Source organism: Sciurus carolinensis, chromosome 7 (genome assembly GCF_902686445.1).
Source record: "Sciurus carolinensis chromosome 7, mSciCar1.2, whole genome shotgun sequence".
NCBI lineage: Eukaryota > Metazoa > Chordata > Mammalia > Rodentia > Sciuridae > Sciurus > Sciurus carolinensis.
In genome coordinates this window covers 16,869,486-16,892,615 of record NC_062219.1, presented here as the reverse complement: position 1 = coordinate 16,892,615, position 23,130 = coordinate 16,869,486, and the positions used below count along the sequence as shown (strand labels likewise).

At 35.2% G+C, this 23,130-nt stretch overlaps 2 protein-coding genes across 2 annotated transcripts in view; both read right to left on the bottom strand.

Annotated features, from left to right (window-relative positions):
- Ppil4 (peptidylprolyl isomerase like 4) overlaps positions 1-23,130 on the bottom strand; it is a 44,972-nt gene that overhangs the window by 16,778 nt on the left and 5,064 nt on the right. The window contains exons 5-10 of the mRNA XM_047558438.1: positions 16,656-16,798; positions 15,700-15,796; positions 14,879-14,995; positions 6,752-6,876; positions 4,834-4,900; positions 1,759-1,870 (exon numbers count right to left, since the gene is read on the bottom strand). Of these exons, the coding sequence (XP_047414394.1) occupies positions 1,759-1,870; positions 4,834-4,900; positions 6,752-6,876; positions 14,879-14,995; positions 15,700-15,796; positions 16,656-16,798 (661 nt within the window). The remainder of the gene's footprint in view (positions 1-1,758; positions 1,871-4,833; positions 4,901-6,751; positions 6,877-14,878; positions 14,996-15,699; positions 15,797-16,655; positions 16,799-23,130) is intronic.
- On the bottom strand, positions 10,498-11,007 carry LOC124988407 (CDKN2A-interacting protein-like). The gene has a single exon (XM_047557905.1). The coding sequence runs from the start codon at positions 11,005-11,007 to the stop codon at positions 10,498-10,500; it is 510 nt and encodes a 169-aa protein (XP_047413861.1).

The window sequence follows — 23,130 nt, the reverse complement described above, 5'->3', positions numbered from 1 at the left end:
TATATATATTTTTAGTTGTAGATGGACACAATCTTTATTTGACTGATTTTTTTTTTTATGTGGTGCTGAGGATTGAACCCAGTGCCTCACACATGCTAGGCAAGGGCTCTACCACTGAGCCACAACCCCAGCCCTCATCACTGAATATACTCATGTGATGTATTGTTCATAAAGCTATAAGTATAACAAGTGAAAACATTTTGGTACTTCACCAGTTTTCACAAGTCACTTAAAAAGAGAGAGCACTGTCAGATGAGTCAAGTATTCTAGGACTAGGGAAGCATTCATGGGAGGAAACAAAGAGTAGACAGGCCCCAGACCAAGTCACTCTCTCCTACCACAGAGATCTTGGCTTCCACTGGGACTTCCTTGCCTCCTCCAGTGACTAACAATTTCTCCCCTCTCTGAATGCCCATAAGGTAACACAATCTACTTAACAATTCAGCACTTCACTACCAAACAGAAATTTCTTTCTAATAAAAAAGAAAGAAAGAAAGAAAGAAAGAAAGAAAGAAAGGAAGAAAGAAAGAAAGAAAGAAAGACTCCGTTAAAATCTTGAGAAATGGCCAGGTGCAGTGGCACACACCTGTAATCCCAGCGACTTGGGATGTAGAGGCAGGAGGTATGTGAATTCTAAGCCAGCCTCAGCAACTTAGTCAGACCCTGTCTCAAAATAAAACATAAACAGCCCGGGGATGTGGTTCAGTGGTTTAGTGCCCCTGGATGCAATCCATAGTACCAAAATAAATTAAAAAACTGGCATTTTATGTATTGATATGAACCAATCTCTTAGATGTTTTAAATGAAAAATACGAGATACAGAAACAGAATGTATAGTCAACATAGTTGGTGTTTTCCTTTTTTAAAGAAGACTATATCTATATCTACATAGACATACATGCACGTGTATTCAAAGAATGTATATGGAAAGGTACATAAGAAGCAGGTAATAGCCAGGAATTGTGGCACATGCCTATAATCCCAAGCACTCAGGAAGCTGACGCAGGAGGATCTTAAATTCAAGGCCGGCTGTAGCCAGGCCCTCAACAAATTAGCAAGACCCTATCTCAAAATAAAAAGTAAGGGGCTGGGGTTGTGGCTCAGTGGTAGAGCGCATTCCTAGCATGTGTGAGGTACTGGGTTTGATTCTCAGTACCACATATTAATACATAAAAAATAAAGGTCCATCAACAACTAAAATATTATTTTTAAAAAAGAAAGGATTAGGGATGTAGCTCAGAAGTAAAGTGCATCTGGGTTCAAACCCTGGTATCGAAAAACAAAACAAAAGAGAATAAACAGGTAAGAGTGGTTATTTCTGGAAAAGAAACTAGGTACATAAGAAACAGGAGTAGAAGAGTTTTTTTTTTTATTCTACACCTTTTCATGAATCTCAATTTTTTACTATATGACAATTAAAACACACTTAAGGAAATTTCTTAAAAAGAGTTTTTCATCTAAAAGACCCAAACCACCTTAAAATCAAAGTTACTTTGGAGACATATCAAGTCTATAGTGGCTAACTATAAGTAATTTATAATATAGGTAAACAGAGAAAATACACATATTTTTCATTAGTTTCATATACACACCTTTACCTTAGATTCTAGATGTATAAAATAAATAGCCGATGTATAAAATAAAATAATGGCAAAGGTTATGTCAAATAACATTTCTTCTAATTAACAGTACCAAGTCAAAGGCTATATATGGAAGCATACAAGGCAGAACAGAAAAAAGGAAGATAAATCAATACACCTTTTCCTTTCCATTTAACCTTTGCAACAGACTGGCTAAAATCCACATGTATTCTTCGGTCATCGATAAGTACATTATCCATTTTGAAGAATGCTTTCTCACAATCTTCTTCCTATAGTAATTAAAAAAAAAAAAAAGCACAAATCTTTATAGAAAAAATTTCTGTAACAAGAATAAATACTGAAAATATATAAAATTTATTGTTATTGAACTTAATATTTGAAAACTTCTTACACCAGATATTGTTAAATGTTTTGCATCTGTTATTTATCTCAATTAACTCTGGTAACAATCCTGTGTGGTACTAAAAGAATTTTAGAGAGATATTGAAACTGTTAAAGGTTACACAGTTGGCAAGGGTCAAAGCCAAGAGTTCCAATCAAGACAGTCTGACTATAGTGGACATAGATATACTTACCTATACAAGTTCACGCTCCTTTTTACTTAAGACCCCAAAATACTGTATCCTGAAAAGTACAAGTTGTTTTCACAAATTTGTTATTAAAAGTAACTGGACAGTGCTGGGGTTGTGGCTCAGTGGCAGAGTGCTTGCCTAGCATGTGCGAGGCACTGGGTTCGATTCTCAGCACCACATATAAACAAATAAGTAAATAAAATAAAGGTCCATTGCCAACTAAAAAAATATTAAAAAAAAAAAGTAACTGGACAGCGATATATGATCTTATGAGAGGTCAATGGCCTTTTTAAAATTCTTAGTATGAATATTCGTTTGTTTTACTGCAGAAATATTTTTCTGATAGATTATGGAATGCTGGCCCACAGGGGTATTACATAAGCCACAGATGTAATGTGTATCTGAGTATATCCACACACACTGTACCTTTCAAAATCTCAAAAAATTCTAAATTTAGAAGCATGGCCAGTGCTTTTAAAATCAGCGCAGCAGTGCACATCAGTAATCCCAGAGACTTGGGAAGCTGAAACAAGAGGATTACATGTTCAAGGCCAATCTGGGCAATAGGGCAAGACCCTGTCTCAAAAAAATAAAAAGGGGATGTAGCTCAGTGGATACAGTGTTTGACTACAATGGGTAAGGCCCTGGGTTCACTCCCTGGCACCACAAAACAAACATCTAGACAAGGTAGGCAATCAATGTTATTGCTGATTAATCTGATTATTTACACTTGGGCAGTGATTATTTACACTGTGCCATTTTCCAAAGAGAGTTTCTCAGGTAATTTTTTTCAGGATAGTATTTGCAAATACTCAACTGTCTTATATCTAAAAAAGAGTTAAGAATCTCTTGAGGGTGTAGCTCAGTGGTAGAATGTATGCTTAGCTTGGGCAAAGCCCTAAATTCAATCCTCCGGCCTCCACTGGGGGATTTTCTGCCCTGCTGCCTTCCCTGTGGAATGGAAGAAAGGCACACTAGTGCCTTTCGACAACAATGAAAAAGAGAAATGTCTTCAAAATTGAGAAACTGATTGAAAAATAAATTTAGAAGTGTAAAAAACAAAATAGTCAAGACAACCTTCAAGAACAACAAAGTTTAAGAACCCACACTACAAGATATCAAAAAGCTATAGTGATTAACACAATGTAACAGCAATATAACAGTAGTGTAAGAATAAACAAATTGGGCTCAGGGGTAGACCACTAGCCCAGCATGCATTAGACCCTAGGTTCAACCCCCAGAACCACTGTCAACAATAAAAGAAAGTACATTTGAATGATAATAAACTTTTGAAAAAGTGACTCAACGATGGAAATGTAAAATAAACCACAATAAGATACTACTACATATCTTTCAGAATAGATAAAATTTAAAAGACTGACCATATAAGGGTTGGTCAAGATATGGAGCAACATGGAGTCCCGTACACTACCAGTGGAAGTGAAAATTAATAAAACCACCTTGGAAAATTAATTGGAACTGTCTGTTAAAGCTGCATCTGCCCTAGGACCCAGCAATTCACACCTAGATATACATTTTGCAGAAATATATACATACATATATCAGAAGGTATGTTTCTAGAAATGATTTTAAAAAATAAATAAAGACAACAGATTAAGCAAAACAACAAAACTTACTTTTCTGACTTTTTTTTTTTTTTTTGGTATTAGAAATTGAACCCAGGGGTGCGTAACCACAGAGCCACATCCCCAGCTCTTTTTTAATAAAAAATTAATTCATTCATTTATTGGTACTAGGGATTAAAGCCAGGGGCACTTTGCCACTGAGTCACATCCCCAGCCCCCCTTTTTTTTTATTATTATTATCATCATTTTTTATTTTAAGAAGGGGGTTTTGCTAAGTTGCTAAGAGCTTCGTTAAATTGCTGAGGCTGGCCTCAAACTTGGAATCTTCCTGTCTCAGTTTCCTCAGTCTTTGGGATTATAGGCAGGCGCTACCATGCCCAGCACAAAACTTACTTTCTAATAGCATCACACAGAGTAGTCAAAAATTGGAAAGAGCCTAAGTATTTATTAACAGCAGAATAGAAGTCTAAACTGTTTGATATACTTACAATGAAATACTATGTCAATAAAAATTAACTTCAAAAGTAATCTTATAAATATAATACTAGCAGAAGAAGCAAGACATGACAACACAAACCTGTAATGCTCCCAACTCAAGTTAAGTCCAGAGTATCCCATGTTTGAGGTCAGCCTCAGCTATTTAGCTAGACCCTCAGCTAATAAGACTTGGTATAAATAAAATAAAAAGGACGGGGTATATATCTCAGTATATAAGGCCTTCAGTTCATGAAATTCCCAGTACCTAAATAAATAAATAAATTTAAGAATCAAGATACAAATGAACACATTGTGTTTCCATTTATATCAAATTTAAAATTAGGCAAAACAAATCTATGAGCTGGGCATGGTGGTGCACACCTATAATCCAAGCATCTCAGGAAACTGAGGCAGGGGGATCTCAAGTTTGAGGTCAACCTGGGCGATTTAGCAAGATATTGCCTCAAAATAAGAAGAGCTGGGGATGTAGCTCAGCAGTTGAGGGCCCCTGGGTTCAATCTCCAATACAAAACCAAAAAACCAAAAGTAAAACATATTAAATAAACACCGAAACTAATATTTCTGTAAATGACATACCTTTTCAAATTCAATAAAAGCATAGCAGAGGGACTCTCCTGTCTTCCAATCCCGAATAACTTCACAACTGAAAGAAAATTTTTAAAAGTGTCTTTTTTTTTTTTTTTTTAAAGGACAGTATACATTCTTAGTCTTCAGAACTAAAGAACATAATAAGACAGTTATTGAAAGACAAAATTAAGCCAGGCACTGTCATGAATGTCTGTAATCCAAGTGACTCAGGAGGCTGAGGCAGGAGGATCAGAAGTTCCAGGTCATTCTGGGCAACTCAGTGACTCTATCTCAAAATAAAAAATAAAAAGAACTGAGAGGTAGCTTAGTGGTGGAATGCCCCTGGTTCAATCCCCAGTACTGAAAATAAAGGACAAGTTAAACTCCCTCCATATTTCTCCAGATTTCTTGAATAACAATTCTTTTTATAAAAAAATATTTCACTAACCCAGTAACAAATTATCAAAATTTTACTCTAAAGACCCTACAGTCCTAAATTCCCTAAGCATTAAAAGAATAAAACAAAAATATTTAATTTTCCTTTAATAAAAATAAACTGCTATCAAAAGTTTTTAATTTACAAAGATGAATTATAATATATAAAATGCTAAGAAAGTCTGTAAAAACAATGTATATACATGCATACATATACAAATGTTTAAGCAAGTCTACACTTTGGTATTTTAATATCAATCAAGGTCAAATTTAACATTATAAGTGTAGCCATTACATGGAAATAATCTATTGTACAACAAGTGAAATGGCCAGTAAGCTGAAGTTGAAAGCACCTGACTGTCTCTTTCTTGTAGATGTTTGGACACGGGGGTCCGCTGAGGGTGAGGATGTATGATGCCTACCTAGTGCATGCCGACATCAGAGACCGGGCTCTGAAGGCACCGATCCAATTTTACTTAGGATTGTATAAGACATATATAGGCACATTACCCAATCAGGTTAACACGCTTGTTAAAGCATACAGCCTATAGGTGAACTATATGTTGAGGTAATGTAAACAAACCAGGTATGCCTAAGTAATTCTGCCCAGCAACAGGTCTGAGACAAAGGACTGGGGGATGGTAAGCTCCTGCGTACAGCATGAGGCAAGGCAGCACAGGTGAGCTCACATCACAGCTTGCTGGGATGATTGATAAGCGAGGCCTTCCCTCAGCTTCTAAATCAGCCTCAGCAGCTGCAAAGACCTTCATTCCATGGCGAGTATTTACAATTACCTCAGTTTCTCTGTCCAGAATGTTTGGCTTACTTAGACCATGGTGTCAGCTTGAGGAATGTTCCCTACACTTTCTCATGTACCATAAATCTCACTTGAAAAATATAGAAGAAAATAGTAAAATAATACATTCTAATCAATTACAAAGTAGTCATCTTTCTCACAAAAATACTGCCTTTATAGAGTTTTGCATTAGTAATGCAAGGACAATAAATCAAAAGAAAAAAATTTGGAAAAATTTAAATTTAAATAAAGTTTGAAACAGATTGCCAGTAATCTTAGGAGTTAAATGAAATAAATATTTTAAATATTAAATAGGACTGTTGAAAATTTAGAGAAATAGACCTACATCATCCTACTCATTTCCCTTTTTATTTTTAGTTGTAGATTAGATGGACACAATCATTTGTTGTTGGTTGTTTTTTTGTATTGTTTTGTTTTATGCTAGGCAAGCGCTCTACCACTGAGCCACAACCCCAGCCCTTCATTTCCTGCTTTAAACTTTTTGTGCCAGGAGTAGAAGTACCATTCAAATATTTTTTCTGTACATATTCTTTTCTACTGTTCAAACACTCACTTGTAAAAATTCACCAGCATAAAATTCAACTACAGTTCATAGACTCACCAAAAATATGTCATTAGAAAACCACCCATACCTAGATATTTCCAAATTTCTCTTTTATTAATTCCAGGATTTACCTTCTTATTGGCCCAAATCTTGAGAATATTATTTCCAGATCCTCATCTGTGGTCACAGGATTCAATTTACATACAAACAGTACATTTTCTGGAGGTTTAATATCTGCATCAGGTAGGTCTCCCACCTAAAGTATAAACAAGAATGTATGTCAATTCCTTTATTTAGTTTCCATCCTAAATACTTTATCTAAGCTCCCAACACTAATTTCCCTAAAATACCTAAATTTACTCCATAAATTACAGGCTCAGGAAAATAAATCTAGTAAGATTTTAAAATTTGAAACTATACCATTCCTGGTATTACTAATATTTTTATGTGCATGTATGAATATGGCATAATGAATCCCATTATTATGTTTGATTATAAGGCAATATTAGAAAAACAATATTTTAAAAAACAATATTAATAGCTAATATTTGCACCACAAAAAAGAACTGAGAAAATGATAAAATTGAACATAGCAAAAATGTTAAAACTTGGTGAATCTGAGTAAAAGGCATATAGAACTTATGTACTTTATTTTTCCCTAAGTTTGAAATTATCTGGGGAAAAAAATGATCTGAAAACAAAACGTTTAAAAAAATGTCAACCCATTTTTCCTTTGGCACAAACTTCCTAAACTTTCCTGTTTAAGTTTGATTATAAGTTAATAATCTTTCCCTTATAAGTCACTTGTTTTTCTTGTCAGTTGCTAAAAAGATCTTTTTTTTTTTTTGGTACCAGGACTGAACCTAGGGGCACTTAATCACTGAGTTACATCCCAGTTCTTTTTTATTTTTTAGACAGGGTCTCACTAAGTTGCTTAAGTTGGCCTTGAACTTAAGATTCTCCTGCCTCAGCCTCCTGAGTCATTGGGATTACAGGTATGAGACACTGCACCCTGCCTCAAAAGATCTTTCTTTTATGTCCAATAATTTTTTTTATTTGTTCTTTTTGGTTACACATGACAATGTATTTTGGCAGATTATACATACATACAGTATAACTTTTTCTGTTTAGGATACCACTCTTATGGTTGTACATGATATGGAGTTACCCTGTTTGTGTACACGAACACAAGGCTAGAAAAGTTATGACAATTAATTCTACTATCTTTTCTATTACTCTCCCCCTTCACTTCCCTTTGTTGCTCTTTGTCTAATCCAATGAATTTCTATTATTCCCCTCCCCAATCTCCCTTGTTATGGGTTAGCATCCACAATACAGAGAGAACATTCAGTCTTTGGTTTTGGAGGATTGGTTTATTTCACTGCATGATATTCTCCAGTTCTATCCATTTACCAGCAAATGCCATAATTTCATGCTTTTTTATGGCTGAGTAATATTCTATTATGTATGTATACCACATTTTCATTATCCCTTTATCTGTTGAAGGACATCTAGGTTGTTTCCATAGCTTGGCAATTGTGAACTGAGCTGCTATAAACATGGATGTGGATGCGTCACTATAGTATGTTGTTTTTAAGTCCTTTGGGTATATGCCAAGAAGTGGGATAATTGGGTCAAATGAAGGTTCCATTCCAAGTTCTCTAAGGAATCTGGATACTGCTTTCCATAGTGGTTGCATCAATTTGCAGTTCCACAAACAATGTATGAGAGTACCTTTCTTTCCACATCCTCACCAACATTTATTGCTACTTATAGTCTTAATAATTGCCATTCTGACTGGAGTGAGATGGAATCTCAGTGTAGTTTTAATTTGCATTTCTCTAATTGCTAGAGATGTTGAACATTTTTCCATATTTTTTTTGAAAAGGTAAAATAGCTTAAAGCATTTAATATCTAAAACAAATCAATCTGTTAATAGTAGTCACAAAATATGCTTAATATAGAAACCCACATTTATGTCTTTAAGAAAAAGTGTAAATTGTATTTTACCTCAAAACATAAATTAACCCGCTTAAAGAACCAGCAGCGGTCAAAATCATGGTGAATTTTAAACAACTTCAGAATAAAATAACAATAAGTACAGTATACTGCTTTATATCTAAAAAATGCTTACAACTTCTCATAAAAATAGTCTGAGGCAACTATTTTTTCTTTATTCTTTTACAGACATGTTCAAAACTATGGGCAACATTCTTAAAACCTTAAGTTTCACAGACTTTCAGACATTCAAATACTGTGGTCCCCTTTTCTTTGATGTGATTTATTCAGCTTAAAAAAAAAAAGCATGGTAGACAACTTAATACATTTTCACCAAATTTAAAGTAGTACAAAAATTTTAAGACTCTACAGAACTACACATCGTACCTAATACATCATTAAAAATAGAAGACAGTATTTTTTGCAGCAAATAAAACAGCATACTGGTATGCTGTTGATGCATACCTTTTTAATGTGTACTGTCATTCATAAATTATTTACAACTTCTACTTGTGAAGAGAATTAGAATGTAAATTTTCTGCAAAACTGGAAAAAAGCAATACAAAATCTGTGAAAGCCTGTGTTTTATATTGTACAAAAAAGTAAGCCAGTTTTCTCTTCAAATGCCAGATACTGTATGCAGTGATATTTTGGACATACAGATTATAGCAATTCTTGAGGATATTTTAATGCTGGCAGTAAGTTTACAGGTCTTGATTCTTCATCAAGGAGTACTAGATCTTCTATCTCACTGCCTCTGTATTTCCTTTTACATATTTTTACCACTACTTTTTTCTTAAGAAATAACTTCAATGCTTCTCTTGATGCAACTGCTTTCACATTTTCTTTGCTTTTTCCACAGTCAGTGCCCAAGTATACTGACTTGCACCTCAATTCGCATACAATACTTTCTTGAGAGCTCTTATTTTGAGGCAGATTTGCCAGTTCTTTTAGTGGAACAAAAAATACATCCAGTGTTGCTTTCAGAGCCTCAATAGCTGCTGATTCACATTGGGACTAAAGCCACCAACAGCTACTAATTTCCATGCCACTGTTTTATACAGTCTATTGAAGAAAGGTTGCTTCTGTTTCATATCTTCATTGGTTAATTTGCAACAAGAGAACTTGACAGAACTCTCACTTGACTGTGAAGTACTCTTAGAAGGCAACTGTGAGGTGCTACTCTGAGAACTACTCTTAGAAGCTAGCTGGGACACACTTGCTAAGGGATTGCTTTTGGAAACCATAGATCCACTGGTCTGGGAGCTGCTCTTGGAAGCTAACAGTGATGCAGCTACCTGGGAAGTGCTTTTGGAAGTTAGCAGTGATGTATTTGTTGAGCTGCTCTTGGGAGTTAGTAATGATGTGTCTGATGAGGAACTGTTTTTAGAAACTGATGATGAAACACTTGCCTCTAGTTTTGGAGGTTAACCCACTTGAAGCTGTCTCTAAACTAGGTTTAGAAGACAATAATGGCAACTCTACTTCTGAGCTGCTCTGAGAAACAGAGACTGAAGAACCTTCCAAACCACTCTTTTTAAGTGAGCCACTTTGTTGTCTGGAATCAGTGGACTGGGTCACGTGACTATCCACACTGGATTTCAAAAAAGAAACAAATGATGCAGAACCATGCTTATCTGGAGCTTCTGATTCCGAAGCTTTTCCAGATCCTGCTGTTGTTAGAGCTATTCTGACCAGAGATGCCAGAGCTGCAAGTGGAGTTCCCACTACTCTCTGATTTGGTAGATGACCTCCAACATGTAGAACTGTTTTCTGGCTGAGCTGATGTATGTTCTGTTTTGGCAGAAATTTTTGCAAGATCTCGCTCAATTGCAGAGTTGTTTTTTCCTTCTATGATTTTTTTTTTTGGATAGCTCTTCTACCCCTTCTTGGCAACCAGTTCGTCTCTTGCTGTATGGATTGGAACATCTGTCACTTTGATGCCTTCAGCCATACTAAGAATTTTATCCATAATTTTTTGAGGGTACCGGCACCCAAGGAAGAAGTGGTTTGCCCAGGCCATGGAAAAGGCGATGAGCTGCTGCAGCTGCCGATTGCGGGTTCCGCTCTCGGCGTCTGCAGCTTCGTCCATGTTAGCTGAGGCAGCGCCACCCTTGGGGACCAGGTCCCCGGCGTTGCGGAGCAAAAACTCCCGGTGGTGGCGCCAGTGTTTGTCAGTCTCGCCCTCGCAGCGCAGCGCCTCCACACAGGTGGCCATCCGCGGGGTCCTGCGCCATGTTGGGCTTGCAGGACGTGGACAGAGGGCACCAGCAGACACTGCACCGGGGAAGAGGGGTGCGCAGGGGCGAGCAGCCCTGTCACTGCGGCCTGCACCAGCGGCCCTCCGGAGAACGCCCCTCAAGAGGCCCACACACCAAACAACCTCCATATATTTTTTGATCATTTGTATTTCTTCTGTGAAGTATTTGTTCAGTTCTTTTGCCCATTTATTGATCGGGTTATTCAGTGACTGGGTTATTTGTTAGTTCTTTTTATATACTGGAAATTAAGGTCTTAGATCTGAGGTACTGGTGGTGAAGGTTTTCTACCAATCTGTAGGATCTCTGTACTTGTTCCTGACTGTTTCCTTTGCTGTGAAGAAGCTTTCCAGTTTGATGCCATCCCATTTATTGATTCTTGATTTTACTTCTTGCACTTTAGGAGTCCTGTCGAGGAATCTGGTTCCTAAGCTGACATGATAGAGAGTTGGCCTACTTTTTCTTAGAGTAAGTGCAGGATCTCTGGTCTAATGCCTAGGTCCTCCATCCACTCCTAGGTGAGTTTTGTGCAGGGTGAGATATAGGGGTTCAATTTCATTCTATTACATATGGATTTTCAGGTTTCCCACCACGATTTGTTGATGAGGCTCTCTTTTCTCCAGTGTATGTTCATGGCACCTTTGTCTAGGATGAGATAACTTTATGTGGGTGTCTCTGTGTCTTCTCTTCTGTTCCATGGTCTTCGTGTCTGTTTTGGTGCCAATACCATGCTGTTTTTGTTACTATAGCTCTTTAGTGTGATTTAAGATCTGGCATTATGATGCCTCCTGTGTCACTTTTTACCCTAAGGTATGCTTTGGCTATTTTGGGTCTCTTATTTTTCCAAATGAATTTCATGATTGCTTATTCTATTTCTGTGAAGAATATCATTGGGATCTTAATAGGAATTGCATTAAATCTGTTTAGTGCTTTTGGTAGTATGGCCATTTTTATAATATTGATTTAGCCTATCCAGGAAGTTGGGAGATCTTTCCATTTTCTGAGTTCTTCTACAATTTCTTTCTTTAGAGTTCTATAGTTTTCACTATAGAGGTCTTTTACCTCTTTTGTTAGGTTGATTTCGAAATATGTTCTTTCTTTCTTTCTTTTTTTTTTGGGGGGGGGCGGGCCGTACTGGGGATTGAACCCAGGGCCTTGTGCTTGTGAGGGAAGCACTCTACCAACTGAGCTATATCCCCAACCCCTATTTTCTTTTTTTGACGCTATTATATAGGGGATAGTTTTCCTGATATCTCTTTCAGCTGATATATCCTTGGTGTATAGAAATGCAATTGATTTATTGGTGTTGACTTTTTTTAAAAAAACTTGACAAAAACATTTACTGTGGGAGGTTTCTGATATTTTTCTTTGAAAATGTGAAAGTTCAAGTATACAATTAAGGCAAAGATATATTAGAAAAATACAACAAACTAAATTTTTCTCTTATATTCATGTAACAAAAATTAATCATATATTTGATTAATGCCATTAAAGAAAACTGTGATAAATTTTCCAAAGCGGATGCATTTATTTTACTTCATTCAAGAAATATATCAACAATAAAAATAGTTTTTAAGTCTTCTAATTATTGGGAAATTAAGAAAGCTCTTCCACATAATTCCTGGTCAAAGAGAAAATAAAGAGAATAAAAATTAAAACCCAAAATTAAGACCCAAAAGGAGAAGAAAAGACATATCAAAATCTATCAGAGATGGTTAAAGCTATGTTTGAGGGAAATTTGTAGACTTAAAAATGATTTTATTGTTAAAAAAAAAATAAAATGGAACAAAATACTAAGGCTCACATCTGTCACAATGCATTTGGAGCAATATGCATTCAATATTTTTTGATTTTTGAGTAAATGACTAAGTAGGCCCCACTGCTTCCATAGCTTTTCAGACTTTCTTCACTGAACTATTTTCCTTCTTCATTTCTTTGTTGATGCCACAGTTAGAATGAATAAGGTGATCAAGAATTTGCCTGTCTTTATCAGAAAGTCTTAAGGTACTCAATGATTTGAGAGCATGTGAATGAGTTTAAGATCATTAAGAAATTCAGGTAATCCTTCCCATAGTCACTTTGGTATGTGGTCTGCTTCTTCAAGCATTCTTGAATCCTCACGTAGCTGTGCAGCACCAAAGGGACCAGACCCTGAGAAGCAACTGACAGGTTTGAGCAGCATCCATACTTGATGCTAAAATCCTGAAAGCTGGAATTTGGTAATTCCATAGAAGTTCAGCATCTAGGGGTCAAGGAAGGTACTTTTTCCAGTCTAGATTCAGATTTGGGGTAGATCTCTTGGACTAGACTCTAAGTGGTGTTCTGCAAGATCACAGGAAGTGGATATGATAATGCTATTTCTCTTCGATGATGGCAGCAGTTGTTGAGGCTCAATGGTCAGATCAGTAGGGTCAACAAATCCAGTGTTGATTTTATATCCAGGAAATTTTCTTAGAATTTGTCTTGGTATTGGTTGTTCTGAAGCAATACTCTTAAGTATATATATGCTCAATTAAAAATGCATGTTGCCAGGCGCAGTGGCACATCCCTGTGTCCCAGCAGCTCAGGCAGTTGAGGTAGGAAGATCATGAGAGTTCGAAGTCAGTCTCTGCAACTTAGTGAGGCCCTAAGCAACTCAGCAAGACCCTGTCTCTAATAAAACACAAAAAGGAGCTGAGGATGTGGCTCAGTGGTTAAGTGCCCCTGGGTTCAATTCCCAGCACCAAATAAAAAATAGTGTTTTCAGTCTGGTTTGATGGCATATGCCTCCAATTCGAGTGATTTGGGAGGCTGAGGCAGGAGGATACCAAGTTCAAGGCCAGTCTGGGCAATTTAGCAAGACCCTGACTCAAAATAAAATTAAAAATGGGGTTGGGGATGTGGGGATGTAGCTTAGTGGTAGAGCTCCCTGGGTTCAATTTCCAGTACTGTAGAAAAGCAAAAGTGTATTTTCAATTTTTGTTTATTTCACTAGTTTTCTGAAATGATAACTTTTGGTATTGGTTTATTTATAGTGGTAATGTGAATATAAATTAATATAAATTTTTAAAAGAAACCACAAATATGAAAACACTTATGTAAAATAATATTAAAAACATAATCATATCCATTCATTCAAGTGTTTATTGATCACCTACTACATAATAGGCATACCTATTTCTCAAAATAAGGAAGGGAAAAAAAATACCTAATAGGTCAATTAATTTTCTACTGAATAATTATTCCCCATATGACTTCATACTCTTAGCAAGACAAAGGAGTATATGTGTATCAGTCAAAATAAATATATATATGCACATATCTGTGTATGTGTTTTATATGTTAGATATGTATTTTAACTGATATATAAAACATAATAGTTGTACAAATATGCAACAATAAATCCCATTGCTACATATAATTATAATGAACCAATAGAAAGGAAAAGAAAACAACATAAAAAGTTGTATATCAGAAGAAATATATTTTAGATTACCATTTGACTACCATGCTATTTAATTTTAATATTTGAGCAGTACAATGAAGAATCATTCTTTAACATAAAATTTAGTCCAATAAACATGCTTTAAAAGTGAGGTGAATATTAAACCATTCAAATTCAATTAATATTTATCAATGAGATATCCACTTTCCATTTTTTATAAAGGCACTTGGCACTATAATGATAATGGAACCAAATTTATTTTCATGTGTTATGTCATTCAAAATTTAATCTAGAGAAAAACTTTTTTCTTTTTTTAATTTTTTTTTTTAAGTTGTAGATGAACACAAATACCTTTGTTTTATTTATTTACTTTTATGTGGAGCTGAGGATGGAACCCAGTGCCTCCCACGTGCTAGGCAAGTACCCCACCACTGAGCTACAGTCCCAGTCCCTAGAGAAAAATTCTGGACTAAATTTTAATATTTTAAGACTACCACAAGAGTCAGAAGGTAAACTTACAATAAATATGTATTAAGTATATTGCAGATCAACTATTTGAACAAACATAATTATCTTACCATCTCTAAAAGAATAGCTTGAGTTTTGGCCTCTTTTTCTGCCTTTATTTCTTCTACTTCTTCAGCTGATCTTCCTTTGAAATCATCAATTTCTTCATCTGCTCCTATTCGACCACTCTGCAAGGCAGAAATTATTAACATAAATCTTCAACAAATAAAAAAATCTGAGAATCATGGAAGGCATTTGCTTCATTTACAAACCTCTGAAACTGATTTAAATTAATTCTATACTATTAGCCAGATTGGGCTTCTGATTTATTGGGAAATGAAAATAAACACCTATGCACATACTGTTATCCAACTAAGTGCTACATGGAGAAGATAAATAAACTTAGAAGTAAGTAAGCACCAACTTCAACCATACAGATAAAATTGGCTTGAGGAAGCCTGAAAAGCAAAAATTTATATCTAAAAATATCTGGGGGAAAAGACTGCTGTTTCACAGAAACTTCTGGGTTCTAAGTTGGCTCCAGAGTATCTCTAGTTGAAAAGTTCCCTCGCGGGATGATTGTTTAGTTTGGCCTTGAAATTATTCTCCTAATTAGAGTTAGATAATTAAAAAAAAATTTTCCCGAAGATTCGTATAAGCTTCCAGAGCTAAGGCTGTTCTGGTGAAACAGATACTAAAAAAGGAAATCGGGGTAATAAAAAGTTAACTAGAAAACTGAGTAGCTCTGTGGAAGAGAAAAACTCAACTTGTTCTAGTGTAGTTTATTAAGCAAAATAATCATTATGAAGAAATTAGTTTTAAATAGATTAAAAAGTTAAATCCATTCAAATTAACATGTATATATGTTCAATCACAAGAAGGTTATACTTACATCTAATTGTTCCTTTGTGGGTTCTGGTGATCGATCAGGAATTATTAAATCAGGAGGGTCATCAAACGGATCATCTAAAATCACTGTGTGATTTATCCTTACAAAAGTCCAAGTCAAGTGTTACATGAAATATTTCAGAATCCATATTTTATTTTCATAGATTACAGCTAATACTTAAAGATCTTTAAAGCCAAAACCCCCATTTTGCACAAAGATACTAATATAATAATTCACAGTATACTTTCACAATGAGTGTTACTATTTTTCATTTTTTGGTATATCTGTTATTCTGTATTACTTCAAGGATGCAAAGTAAATGTCTAAATCTTAATAATTTTCTATTTCTCAATAATTTTCATTAAAAATGAAAGCACAATAATTCTTCCCAACAAAAGCTATTATAAATAATTAGTACAAGTAGCTGGACACAGTGGTGCACACCTACAATCCCAGTCACTTGGGAGACTGAGGCAGGAGGACCCCACGTTTGAGGTCAGCCTCAGCAACTTAGCAAGGCCCTAAGCAACTTAGTGAGACCCTGTCTCAAAATAAAAAATAAAAAGGGCTGGGGATGTGGCTTAGTAGTTAGCCCCTGGGTTCAATCTCTGGTGCAAAAAAAAAAAAAGAAAAAGAAAAAAAATTAATTAGTACAAGTAGAAAAATACAAAAGATTCTTTTTATGAGGGCTCATCATTTTATATTAATTCACATTTTGGAATTAATCAAAAGCCAGTTGGGCTGGAGTTGTGGCTCAGTACTTCCTAGCATGTGTGAGGCACTGGGTTCAATTCTCAGTACCACATATAAATAAATGATTAAAGATCTATCAAAATCTAAAAAATATATTAAAAAAAAAATCAGTCCTATGTGTACCAGTTCCATCCATGCCACTACAAGTCAAACATCACCATATTAAAACATTCTAATACATTCAAGATAGTAAATTGTAATCACACCTGATATCTTGATATGGTACAAAATCCTTGTCAACAAAGGTCTCATTAATTTTCTTAACTATGTCCATGCCTTCTGTCACTTCACCAAATACTGTATGAACACCATCAAGGTAATCTAGATTTTCTCCTGTAGTAATAAGAAACTATACAGAAAGATACATAATAAATATAAAAATAAATATGTACACATACAAAACTCTAAAATCAGCTATATTGAACAAACAAACAAACAAAAGCCTACATAAGAGTAACTCTACATTTACCAGTACTTACAAACTTGTTTCCAGAACTAAATAAAAAACAGATTATATACAAATTACCACCATGTACACAGATGTTACCCCAATTGTTTAAAATACTTGGAAAAACTGTGGCTCATTTTCTTCAGATATAAACAGTGAAAAATAATAGCACTTACCCTAATGGGTGGTTGTGAGGATTAAACTTCCAATTAATGAAAGATACTCAATATAATCTGTTTATTTAATTTATACTTTTCTGTGGTGCTGAGAATCAATCTCAGGGTCTAGCACATATTTGGCAAGTATTTTACTACTAAGCTAGACCCCAAGCCCCAGTAATTTCTTATAAAATAAATAATAAAGGGAGGGGAATGCAGTTCAGTGGTAGAGTGCCTGCCCAGCAACTATGAAGACCTGGGTTTATTCTAGTACCACAAAAAAATTAAAAAAAGTAATAAATATTGCAAGGAAAGGGCCTACAACTGTGAATAGTAAAATCATAATGGGATTATAATATTATTTTCTTCTTTGTACTTCTCTGTATTTTCTAAATTATTCATAATGGGCAGGGCATACATTTAAAAGAAGAAAATAAATGTTTTCTGTATTGCTTCAATCCCAGGGGTATTGAACCCATGACCTTGTGCATGTTAAGCACCTCCTCTACCCCAAACTTCACTCCTAGATCTTTGTATTTTTTTCCCTTAATTTAAAAAAAGATTTTTAAATTTGTTCTAATTAATTATACATGGCAATAGAATGCATTGATGCACCATACATAAATGGAGTATAGACATCTACAAGAGACTGGAGGCCCTTTGACAGTTACCTCTATTTACTTACTTACAGCCTACACCCTTCCCCAACCTCTTGTTTACAACTAGAAATACTGTAAATAGTGATTGAACTGATCCTGTTCATTACAATAATGTTAAAGTCTTTATAGGAGCTATCTGGTTCAGGGCTGCATTTTCTCTGTATTGTGTGCTACTGGTATTGATCGCCCCTTCAAAGGAAAGGTAGTGGAAAACTCCAGGGTCATAATAAGCCTGCAAGGGGGGAAGATCTCTGATCTTCACTGCTAGAGGGGACTATATAGAAACAATATGAAAAAACAGGGGAAGAAAGTGTCCCTAACAAGCCAAGATGCTATTGTGATAGAATCCAATGACAGCATGGCAGTAGAAATGAAAGAAAAAGAGTTTAGAATCTGCATACTTAAAATGATCCGTGAAGCAAAAGATGAGACAAGAGAGCAATGCATGACCATTCCAGTAAACAGTAACAGTAAACAATTAAAAGAGCAAATGCAGGAAGCAAAAGAACACTTCAATAAAGAGATAGAGATTCCGAAAAACAAATAAACAAACAAATAAACAAATAAACAAATTAAAAACTCAATAGAAAGCATCATCAACAGAATAGAACTCATGGAAGACAGAATCTCAGACAATGAAGACAAAATATTTAATCTTGAAAATGAAGTTGAACAAACTGACATGATGTTAAGAAGTCATGAATGGAAACTCCAAGAATTAAGGGATATCATGAAAAGACCGAATTTAAGAATTATTGGGATTGAGGAAGACACAGAGATACAAACCAAAGGAATAAACAACTTGTTCAATGAAATAATATCAGAAAATTTCCCAAACCTGAAAAATGAAATGGAAAATCAAATATAAGAGGCTTATAGAATACCAGGTGCACAAAATTACAACAGATCCACACCAAGACACATTATAATGAAAATACCTCACATACAAAATAAAGATAGGATTTTAAAGGCTGCAAGAGAAAAGTATCAGATTACATATAAGGGGAAAGCAATAAGGATATCAGCAGATGTCTCAGCCCAGACTCTAAAAGCAAGAAGAGGCTGGAAGAATATATTTCAAGTTCTGAAAGAACACGGATGCCAACCAAGAATCCTATACCCAGCAAAACTAACCTTCAGATTTGAAGATGAAATAAAATCTTTCCACGATAAACAAAAGATAAAAGAATTTACAAATAGAAAGTCTGCCCTACAGACATTCTTAGCAAAATATTTCATGAGGAGGAAGTGAAAAGCAACAATACAACTCAGCAAAGGGAGGAACTACCCTAAAGGAAAAGCCAATCAAAGGAGAAACCAAGTAAACTTAAAAACCAAAAATAAGCCAAAATGACCAGGAATACAAATCATATCACAATAATAACTCCGAATGTCAATAGCCTAAACTCAATAATCGAAAGACAGAGACTGGCAGATTGGATTAAAAAGAAGGACCCAACAATATGCTGCTTTCAAGAGACTCATCTCATAGAAAAAGAGATCTACAGACTAAAGGTGAAAGGATGGGGGGAAACATACTATGCACATGGACCCAGTAAAAAAGCAGGGGTCTCCATCCTCTTATCAGATAAAGTGGACTTCGAACCTAAGTTAGTCAGAAGGGATAAAGAAGGACATTTCATACTGCTTAAGGGGAGCATAAAATAGTAAGATATAAAAATTTTATATAGGGGCTGGGGAGATAGCTCAGTCGGTAGAGTGCTTGCCTTGTAAGCACAAAGCCCTGGGTTCGATCCCCAGCACCCAAAAAAAAAAAAAAAAAAAAAAAAAAAAAAAAAAAAAAAAAAAAAAAAAAAAAATTTTATATATTTATGCCCCAAACAATACAGCATCTATGAAATCAAACAAACCCTTTTCAATTTTAAGAATCAAATAGACCAAAACACATTAATAGTGGGGACTTTAACACACCGCTCTCACCACTGGATAGATCCTCCAAACAAAAACTGAACAAATAAACTATAGAACTAAATAATCCAATCAATGATATAGACTTAATGGATATTTACAGAGTATTTCATCCATCATCGAGTGAATATACTTTCTTCTCAGAAGTTCATGGATCCTCCTCCAAAATAGACCATATGCTATGCCACAAAGAAGCCATTAGTAAATACCAAAAAATAGAAATCCTACCCTGTATCCTATCAGACCATAATGGAATGCAATTATAAATGAATGATAAACTAACAAACAAAAACTACTCCTACACCTAGAGACTAAATAACATGGTACTGAATAACAGAAGACATCAGGGAAGAAATAAAAAAATTCTTCGAGGTAAATGAGAACGACGACACAAAATATTGAAATCTCTGGGACACTATGAAAGCAGTATTATGAGGAAAGTTCATTGCATTGAGCTCATACATTAAAAAAGTCAACAACTAAATGATGTAACATTACATCTCAAAGACCTAGAAAAAGAAGACTAGATCAACACCAAAAATAGTAGAAGACAGGAACTAATTAAAATCACAGATGAAATCAATGAAACTGAAACAACAGAAACAATTCAAAAAATTGACAAAACAAAAAGTTGGTTCTTTGAAAAAGTAAACAAAATAGATAAACCCCTAGCCACACTAACAAAGAGGAGAGAGAAAACTCAAATTACTAGAATTCATGATGAGAAAGGAAAGATCATGACAGACATCATTGAAATACATAACTTAATTAGAAGCTACTTTGAAAATCTATACTCCAACAAAATAGAAAATATTGAAGATACTGACAAATTTTTAGAGTCATATGATCCTCCCAAACTGAATCAGGAAGATGTACACAAACTAAACAGATGAATTTCAATCACCAAAATAGAAGAAGCCATCAAAAGCCTACCAACCAAGAAAAGCACAGGACCAGATGGATTCTCAGCCGAATTCTACAAGACCTTTAAAGAAGAACTAATACCAATACTTCTCAAGAAAGAAAAGGAAGGAACCCTTCCAAATTCATTCTATGAGGCTAGTATCTTTGTCTAGTAAACCAGACAAAGACACATCAAGGAAAGAAACCTTTAGACCAATATCCCTGATGAAAACAGATGCAAAAATCCTTAACAAAATACCAGCAAATTGCATGAAGAAATAAATTAAAAAGATAGAGCACATGATCAAGTGGGGTTTACCCAAGTTGTGCAAGGTTGGTTCAACATTCGGAAATCAATAAATGTAATTCATCACATCAATAGACTTAAAGTTAAGAATCACATGATTATTTCAATAGATGCTGAGAAAGCATTTGATAAAATACAGCACCCCTTCATGCTTAAAACACTAGAAAAAAATAGGAATAGTAGGAACATACCTGAACATTGTAAAGGCTATCTATGCTAAGCCCACGGCCAACATCATTCTTAATGGAGAAAACTGAAAGCAATCCTTCTAAAAACTGGAATAAGACAGGGATGCCCTCTTTCACCACTTCTATTCAACACTGTCCTTGAAACACTTGCCAGAGCAATTAGACAGACCAAAGAAATTAAAGGGATACGAATAGGAAAAGAAGAACTAAAGTTGTCACTATTTGCTGATAACATGACCCTATATTTAGAAGATCCAAAAACTCCACTAGAAAACTTCTAGAACTAATAAATGAATTCAGCAAAGTAGCAGGACATGAAATCAATACACGTAAATCTAATGCATTTCTATTCGTAAGTGATGAATCCTCTGAAAAAGAAATTAGGAAAACCACTCCATGCACAGTAGCCTAAAAAAAAAAAAAAAAAAAAAAACAAAAAAAAAAACAAACAAAAAAAACTTGGGAATTAATCTAACAAAAGAGGTGAAAGACTTCTACACTGAAAATTACAGAACATGAAAGAAAGAAATTGAAGAAAACCGTCGAAGATGGAAAGATCTCCCATGTTCTTGGATAGGCAGAATTAACATGTCAAAATGGCCATTCTACCAAAGGCATTATACAGATTCAATGTAATTCCAATTAAAATCCCAATGACATTCCTCATAGAAATAGGGAAAGCAAACATAAGCTTCATCTGGAAGAACAGAGACCTCGAATAGCCAAAACAATCTTGAGTAGAAAAAGTAAAACAGGAGGTATCACAATACTAGACATTAAACTATACTACAGAGCAATAGTAACAAAAACAGCATGGTATTGGCACCAAAACAGACAGGCAGACCAATGGTACAGAATAGAAGACACAGAGACAAAACCGCATAAATACAGTCACCTCATACTAGACAAAGGAGCCAAAAACATACAATGGAGAAAAGATAGCCTGTTCAACAAATGGTGCTGGCAAAACTGGAAATCCATATGCAGTAAAATGAAATTAAACCTCTATCTCTCACTGTGCACAAAACTCAACTCAAAATGGATCAAGGACATAGGAATTAGACCAGAGACCCTGCACCTAAGAGAAGACAAAGTAGGCCCAAATCTTCATCATGTTGGCTTAGGATCAGATCTCCTCAACGAGAATCCCAAAGCACAAGAAATGAAAGCAAGAATCAATAAATGTGACGGACTCAAACTAAAAAGCTTTTTCTCGGCAAAGGATACAATCAAGAATGTGAAGAGAGAGCCTACAGAGTGGGAGAAAAAACTTTTCCATATGCACTTCGCATAGAACACTTATCGCCAAAATTTATACAGAACTTACAAAACTTTACACCAAAAATACAAAGAATCCAATCATTAATGTGCCAAGGAACTGGACAGACACTTTACAGAAGAAGACATATAGGCAATTAATAAATATATGAAAGTGTTCAACATCTCTAGTAATTAGAGAAATGCAAATTAAAACAACTCTAAGATTTCATCCTACTCCAATTAGAATGGCTATTATCAAGAACACAAACAATAACAGATGTTGGCAAGGATGTGGGGAAAAAGGCACACGTTTACATTGCTGGTGGAGTTGCAAATTGGTGCAGCCACTCTGAAAGCAGTGTGGAGAATCCTCAGAAAATTTGGAATGGACCCACCTTTTGACCCAGTTATCCCACTCCTCGGTTTATACCCAAAGGACTTAAAAATCAACATACTACAGTTACACAGCCACATCAATATTTATAGCAGCTCAGTTCACAAGAGCTAGACTGTGGAACCAACCTAGATGCCCTTCAACAGATGACTGGATAAAGAAACTGTGGTATATATACACAATGGAATATTATTCAGCCATAAAGAAGAATAATATTATGGCATTTGCAAATAAGTGGATGGAATCGGAGAATATCATGCTAAGTGAAATAAGCCAATCCCAAAAAACCAAAGGCCAAAGTTTTCCCTGATAAGTGGAGAATAATATATAATGGGGGTAGAGGGGTGGGGAGGGAGAAAAGAATGGGGGAACTTTAGATTATGTAGAAGGAAATGAGAGGGAGGGGGGTATAAAAAATGGTGGAATGAGACAGAC

What these genes read in the sequence shown, in the direction of transcription:
- LOC124988407 (XM_047557905.1), bottom strand. Translation starts at nt 11,007, where the DNA reads ATGGAGGTTGTTTGGTGTGTGGGCCTCTTGAGGGGCGTTCTCCGGAGG.